General features: G+C 40.2%; 1 protein-coding gene across 1 annotated transcript; it reads right to left on the bottom strand.

The window, feature by feature from the left end:
• Positions 1–279: 279 nt before the first annotated feature.
• LOC125118121 (olfactory receptor 13H1-like) lies at positions 280–1,218 on the bottom strand. Its single transcript, XM_047764258.1, has one exon. It carries the CDS (start codon positions 1,216–1,218, stop codon positions 280–282), a length of 939 nt encoding a protein of 312 aa, XP_047620214.1.
• Positions 1,219–8,032: the final 6,814 nt, after the last annotated feature.

Raw genomic sequence — 8,032 nt, 5'->3', positions numbered from 1 at the left:
TCTACTCAGGATTCAAATGTACTAATTATTATTTTGTTTTTAAGCTTTCCCACAAGATTGTCCTATGTACTTTATTCCATCAATGAATGGCACTGTAAATGTTTAACATGTTTTTCTCAGTGGGACGTTCTTTATCACGTGCTTGTTGGAAATTTAAAAAATGCATTTGAAACTAATCACCTTACTAAAATATTGCCTAGTATTTGTACCTTGTTATGTTTTACAAGTCGGTGTCAAGATGTTGGTTAGATGAGCCTCCGTGCGCTCTTTATGCCCCTTTTAGGACTTTGTCTTCCTAATTCTTTTTCTTAGGGCTTCTTTCACATCCTTGTTCCTCAAGGTGTAAATGACAGGGTTCAGCATAGGGGTTACAACACCATAAAATGCAGACACGACTTTACCCTGGTCCTGGTACTCCCTTGACTGAGGTTTCAGGTACATGTAGATGGCAGTCCCATAAAATATGGTGACCACAGTCAGATGGGAGCCACAGGTAGAGAAAGCTTTGAACCTGGCCTCTGCAGAGCGGATCCTCAGCACGGCAACCACAATGCGAGTATAGGAGATGAGGATGAAGGTGAAGGGCAGAGGCAGTGTGAATATACTGATGACGAGACCCAGAATAAGTCTGACTGGGGTGTCCGAGCAGATGAGTTTCAACAGGGCCTGCACCTCACAGGTGAAATGGTTGATGATATTGTGTCCACAAAAACGGGCAGGAATTGCAATGATTGGTATTATTGCTAAAAGAAAGGCACTAGCCCAGGTTACCACAGCCAACTGTACGCAGACCTGGTGATTCATAATGATGGAGTAATGCAGGGGATTGGAGATTGCAATAAATCTATCATAAGCCATGACAGCGAGGAGGAGGCATTCTGTCATCCCCAGAGAAAGAGCGATGGTCATCTGGGCATAACAACCAGTATAGGAAATGGTGGGGTAGTCTTTTAAACCATTGAACAATAAAAAAGGCACTGAATTGCTAGAGTAGCAGATATCAAGGAAGGACAGATTGCTTAAGAAAAAATACATAGGGGTGTGAAGCTGCTTTTCTACTCTAACCACGACAATGATGAGACTGTTGCCCACCAACGTGACCAGGTAGACTGCTACCATGGTGCAGTAAAAGGCAGCCTGGGCTTTTGGATGATTAGACAAACCCACCAGGACGAACTCTGTCACTTCGCTGGCATTATCAATAACCGGAATATCCATTTCGTTCTCTCTGCTGAGGAAGAAGAAATTGAAACCATTTTAATTTAGGAAACATTTGTTGTGTGTTTGCTGTATCCTCAGTACCATATCAGCTGTGATTGGGAAGAAACGTCTACCAAGAAAGTGATGTCGTGTGTAAGTTTATGTTCTCTTTTGAGAGATAAAGCATTCAGACAGAGCACAAGATTAATTTGCAAAGTAGCCTCATCCATCGTGAATCTTAATTCCTTCATCTACAAAATGAGAGAGGTTGAACTCCACCTGAAACATGGTTTGAACACTCCCCTTAAAGAAAATGTGCTGATTTACTGCTTAAATAGAATCAGATCCCTGAATCACAGAATTACAATTGTTCTTTCCTGCTATGGATATCAGCCAGAGATTTGTCTTTAGCTGGTTTTATATCCATGGCATAAAATGTGTACCCAGTTCACTCGCATTTCTTCCTTCACCTGTACATCCAATCAATCACTGTTGGCTCATCTTCCTAAATAAATTTCAAATCTACCTGCAAGTCTCCATATCCACAGCCACCCTCATCTCACACTTGGACTAAAACATGAGCTGCTTCGTAGGTCTCCCTACGTCCATTCTTGCCTCTCTGTAGTATGTTTTCCACACAGTAGCCAGAGAGACCTTTTAAAAACATATGTAATTATGACCGTGTCCTTTTCATGCTTAAAATCACTTTAGGATTTAATTACACTTGGAATGTAATCTTACCTATTTATCATGATCTATAAGATTCTAAATGATTTGACTCTAAATTTATCTTGTGTTGTCTCTTCTTATGCTGACATTTCTGTCGTGGAGCAACAGAAACAAATCTGATTAGGAACCATGAGGTTGTAGGTTCTATCCCTGACCTCGCTCAGTGGGTTAAAGACCCGGCGTTGCTGTGAGCTGTGATGTAGGCTGGCAGCTGTAGCTCCAATGCAACCCTTAGCCTGGGAACCTCCATATGCCTTGGGTGCGGCCCTTAAGAAAAAAGAAAAAGCCAACACAATCATCAATCTGAACTGAAACAGTCTTCTTGGAATAGAATTATGAGACTGAAGTCCGAAGACTGAGTCTGAAACAGAAGTCAGATGATCTAGTCTTTAGTCAATGATGATACCACAACTATAGTTTCCGAATGGCATGACAAGAACAGGATTTTCAGGGCACAAATGTTTTCAAAGGGTACTAAAGTTTCACACTAGAATGGCAACATTTTAAAACATAAAGCCTTATTTTGACTTAGAATATTCCCCATCTTATAGCCAGCCCTAAGAAAATCTCAAATGCCAATATAAATAGCTGGAAAACAACACATTTTTGTGTTTATATGATTTTAGAGAATCTCACTAGACTAACCGTATATATATATTTTTTACTGAATAATTCAGTGTTTTGGCACTGTGCAGGCCAGAATCTTCCTAAATTAACTAGACATAATGTGGAGATTCTCACACATACAGTTTGAGGCTTTCGATCTTTTGGAAACATTTGGATGCACTTGTCTTCACACAGGTTTCCCAAAGAGGGCTTTCCTGGTTCCACTTACCATGTGAGAGCATGCTTCCCAGGAGGACTCATTTCATTCTTAATACTAAAATTAAAGGACACTTGGAGTATCTTCCCTGTTCTCTGAGCTCTTCAGAAAGCTCCCAGGGGTTTACAACATACTTACTGGAATAGACAGTACTTACAGGCCGGAATTTCTGTTATTCATATCAGGCAGTGTAGAGTGTCAGCTAAGAGCATGGATTCTGGATCAAATTTGAATCCTGGATCCATCACTGATTTACTGTGTGATGTTGGTAATTTCCTTAACTTGTTTATATATATATATATATATATATATATATATATATATATATATATATATATATATTTTGTCTTTTTGTCTTTTTAGGGCCCCATCTGCAGCATATGGAGGTTCCCAGGCTAGGGGTCCAATCGGAGCTGGAGCCACCGGCCTACACCACAGCCACAGCCACGCCAGATCCGAGCCGCATCTGCGACCTATACCACAGCTCACGGCAATGCTGGATCCTGAGCGAGGCCAGGGATCGAACCCACATCCTCATGGGTGCTAGTCGGGTTCATTAACCCCTGAGCCACAATGGGAACTACCTTTAACTTGTTTACATCTTAGTTTCCTCACTATTTCATAGAGCTTTTGTTTTATACATATATGTTATTATTATTATTATTTTTTTTTTTTGCCATTTCTTGGGCCGCTCCCACGGCATATGGAGGTTCCCAGGCTAGGGGTCTAATCGGAGCTATAGCCGCCGGCCTACGCCAGAGCCACAGCAACTCGGAATCCGAGCCGCATCTGCGACCTACACCACAGCTCATGGCAACGCCGGATCCTCAACCCACTGAGCAAGGCCAGGGATCGAACCCACAACCTCATGGTTCCTAGTCGGATTCGTTAACCACTGCGCCACGACGGGAACTCCAATACATATATGTTATTAAATATCTATTACTATTATTTTTAAACAAAGCCTCATTTGGGCAGTAGCACCCATGACAATGTGGCCACATTGTTGTCTCTCTTTTCTGAAGGGTGGAAAACAATTCAATAAATGAGGACATAAATAAGGCAATAAGGTCAGATTATACTGTGAGACTTCTATAAGCACAATCTGCATTTTATTTATGTCTATAACTCCAGTTCTTATCTCAATTCCTGCCACATTGCAGGAACTTAATGGATAAATGACTATTTTGGGAGTCAAATTGATTGATTTTGCTCACCTGAATGTCCAAAAAGCACCCCCAAACAAAAATATCAAGGTCTTTAAGAGACCCTTATGTGTTGCAGGATCATTAGCTCACGGAAGTATTGGAGTCTTTCAAGAGTAGTGAGTTACAGGTGCATTCTAGGCGATCCACATTGAGACTGACCATTCCACACATACATTTTGATTTGTTCCAATAGACAACTGTGGCTTCTTCCCTCCTTGCCAGGGTGTATGCTCTTCACTTGTACTTACGACGGGTTGTATCTTGATTCTGTTCAGGATTTTAGAAACCAGAACTCCATATGATCCAAAATATGAACAAGAGAAGAAGGAGAGAAGCATCTTTAACATTCTCTGCTGTTACCTTCTGATTTTATTCATTCCGGTTCTAAGGAAGTGATTTCACTGAAGAGACTTCAGGGATCTAATCCCCGAAAGGCAATTAAATACTGCCTCTGAACTAAAGCTATATACTCTTTGGGGAATATTATTTTAAGTTATTAAAACATAAGTAATTTTTGTCTACTGATGCCAATACTTCATTAATGACAATAAGATAAAACTTTTGAGTAACACCACCAACTCCACTTCTGCTCTTAAGTTACCTGGAAGTAGAACCAACTCTAGGGTGATCACTCAGAGTCCTCTGTTTCTTGGGAGGGTTTCCAACACCGGGACTCAAGAAGGTAATGAATGAATAGGAAAGGAGAAGTGGCCACAATCTATTGGGATGCTATGAAAGCTTTCACTTAAGCATTCAGATAAATGAAGTCATGTTAACAGTATTTATTGGAGGTCTCCTCTTCCTCCTCACTTGTCCCTGACTCCCCCCAGCCCATCACAGCCATCTTTGATTTAAATAGTTTCTATAAGTCTCACTTTTTCCTAACACTTTACTGGATTAATTTCGGGGTGCCTTACAAACTGTCACTGTCTAAATATAACCCAGCATCCTCTCATTTACTGTCCCATTGATTAACTTCATCTGTGCGTGTACTTAATCACAATAGTATTATTTTATTGATTTCTTGCCCAGCTGTGGCCTGAGTATATGATGTACTTATTATTTTTATGTGTATCCTTAAAATTTCCAACTTAGAATTCAAGATTTTAGGGGCTAGGAATGAGGCATCTTAGCAGATAGCCTAGCTGAGTGCTGCTCAAAATATTTACAACGAGATAAGAACAGAATTGAAAGTAAACTTTTAAAGTGTTTTGACATTGCCATGATATTTTTATTGTATTTTATAAAATATCAGTCTGTAACAGCTTGGAGAGTTTTTAAAAAGGCTGTCTTTTACCACATATAGCTTGTGAAGTATTGGTTTAACATCTGTTTGTTTAACCAATTCTTAGAGTACATGCACCCTGTGCCAGGAGCTATGCTGGGGAGATAGAGATGAATAAAACAAACTTCTCGTTCTCAATAAACTTATGATCTAACTGGGGATAAACATTCCAAAACAACTGACTACAAAATAACATGAAATATGTTAAATTGGGGGTTCAAGAAAATGCTATTAAGCAAAAGAAATGGAATTAAATCACCTTAACCACAACTAGACAGAATGGGATGAACTGGGGAAGGCCTCACTGAGGATATGACATTAGATCTGGCCCTTGAAGGATGGCAGATTTTGCCAGACACAGAACACAGGAAGCAGAGAGAACAGTGTATACAGTGGTATATATACATAAAAGGTTCAGAGACAAAGGCATTGTTTTCCTGGAGCATGGGAGATGAAGTAGAGAAGGACAGAGAGGTTAGATGGGGCTTCAATTAATACTGTATATCCTATAGGCAATAGGGAGCCACTGCAAGTTTTTAATTTTGGAGCAAGAGTGTAGAGGAAAGTTTCACATGGTGAGAGTTTTGCCTTTAGAAAGTCACTCTAGAGAAGTTGATTGGATGGCTCGTTTAGAGTGAGACTGGACTAGAGAAAAATAGGAGCTCATTATAGTCATCCTGGTAAGGGTTGATGCAACTGTGAACTAGGACAGATGCATTGAGGACAGAGAAGAAGGGATGGATTTAGAAGACATTTCTGAGCAAGAAACAATAAGATTAGCAATGAGATCCTGCTGTGTAGCGCTGGGAACTATGTCAAGTCACTTATGCTGGAGCCTGATCATGTGAGAAGATAGAATGTGGTTTGTTTTTTTTTGTCTTTTTGCCAGGGCCGCTCCCGCGGCATATGGAGGTTCCCAGGCTAGGGGTCTAATTGAAGCTGTAGCTGCCGGCCTATGTCAGAGCCACAGCAATTCGGGATCTGAGCTGCATCAGTGACCCACACCATAGCTCACGGCAACGCCAGATCCTTAACCCACTGAGCAAGGGCAGGGATCGAACCCTCAACCTCATGGTTCCTAGTGGGATTTATTAACCACTGCGCCACAACAGGAACTCCAGAAGATAGAATGTGTACATGCATGTGTAACTGGGTCACCATGCTCTACAGTAGGAAAAAAAATCGTATCGGGGAAATTACATTAAAAAAAAAAAAAGATTTGGTGAGTGAGTGGTTATTCAGGGTAAGTGAGAAGAAGATGTACCAGCTGACTCTGAGGATAATGAAAATACCAGCGCGTAGAATTTTTAATGTGCTTTTAACTTTTTAACATCTGACAACTGTGATCTCATTTGATCTTTCACCCCTCTGAGGCAGGTTAAGAAATGTATTTTCCCTTGTTTGACAGATTCAGTCCAGAGAAGTTTAGTGATTTGCCCAGAGCTTCATAGCTCATTAGCGGCAGAATCTAGACTGCCTGACGCCTAATCATGTGCCTTTCCCACTCCATCATGATGTTGTACTGAAAAAGTGCCTGACCTGCTGCTCACACTTAACTGGAAATAGTTACTATGCATGTTACTAGCAGAGGATAAAAAGGAGAGAAGCACCCGGTGAGATGACCACCAACTACTTTTGATTCAATTGAGACTTGTGGTAATAGTAATAATAACTGTAATAAAAGAGGTAATGCTTATTGAGGACTGACTACGTCCCAGCCGCAGTTCTCAGCATTTTATACAAATCAACTGATTTAGTGCTAACAACCTTATGAGGTCAGTTCCAGGATTGTCTTCCTGTTATAGATGAAGAAATTGACATATTGATCAAGGTCATATCACCAGTAAGTGTCAGGGTCAGATTTGTAACCTAGACAACCTGAAAACATAGTGTTTTTTTTCTTTCTCTGTTCAGCAACAATCTTACCTTCTTACCACTTCTCTCTCTCTCTCTCTCTTTTTTTTTTTTTTTTTGAGGACTCCCTGATCCCCCCAGGTTCCCATCAGAAAGAGCATCTAGGCATTAGGAGAATTGTATTTTTTAATTACATTAAATTAATTTTTATTGAGGTATAGTTGATACATAACATTATATTAGCTTAAGGTATACACCATAATGATTTGATATTTGCATACACTGAGAAATTACCACCACGTTAAGTCTAGGAGAATTGCATTCTAATCTCAATCGTGCCACAACTGCTGACCTTGATAATATCACAGCCTCTCTACATCTTTTCATCATCTGTAAATGTCAGTCATAATATTAGTAACAACCTTCCCTGGAGGTCTAGTGGTTAGGATCTGGCACTCTTTCATAATACCTGTTTGCTTTTCTCATTAAATTACTTAGAAGATGATATGAGGTAATATATGTTTAAGAATAAAATAAAGTGTATAAAGTGCTTCATAATCTTAAGAACTAGGAAGATATAACTTCACGTAGCAATGCTGCCTGCACATATGTCTTTTTTCCCATCTAGGCAGTGAATTATTTGAGAAGAAGGATCCAACATGCTTCATTTGGGCCACTGCATCTCTGGCAGTAGCACAGTACCTGCGGTACAGTAGGTAGTTGATACATGCATGTTAAATGAAAGATGTATGTACAGATGTTTGACTGCACAGGTAAGGGAGCAGCCTTGGGAAGTGCTATTCAGGCAGCAAGTTGGCATTTCAATTCCTGCCATCTTAGGCTCATGTGATCCTAACTTCTCAACGACAGCTAATGTTTACTGCCATTCTCTAACTATCGGCCGGGCACGTTTTGAAATGCTTTCCATATAAC

The sequence above is a fragment of the Phacochoerus africanus genome, chromosome X, assembly GCF_016906955.1.
Source record: "Phacochoerus africanus isolate WHEZ1 chromosome X, ROS_Pafr_v1, whole genome shotgun sequence".
Classification (NCBI taxonomy): Eukaryota; Metazoa; Chordata; class Mammalia; order Artiodactyla; family Suidae; genus Phacochoerus; species Phacochoerus africanus.
Note: the sequence above shows the minus strand (reverse complement) of the source record. Positions and strands in the feature narration are given on the sequence as shown.

What these genes read in the sequence shown, in the direction of transcription:
- LOC125118121 (XM_047764258.1), bottom strand. Translation starts at nt 1,218, where the DNA reads ATGGATATTCCGGTTATTGATAATGCCAGCGAAGTGACAGAGTTCGTC.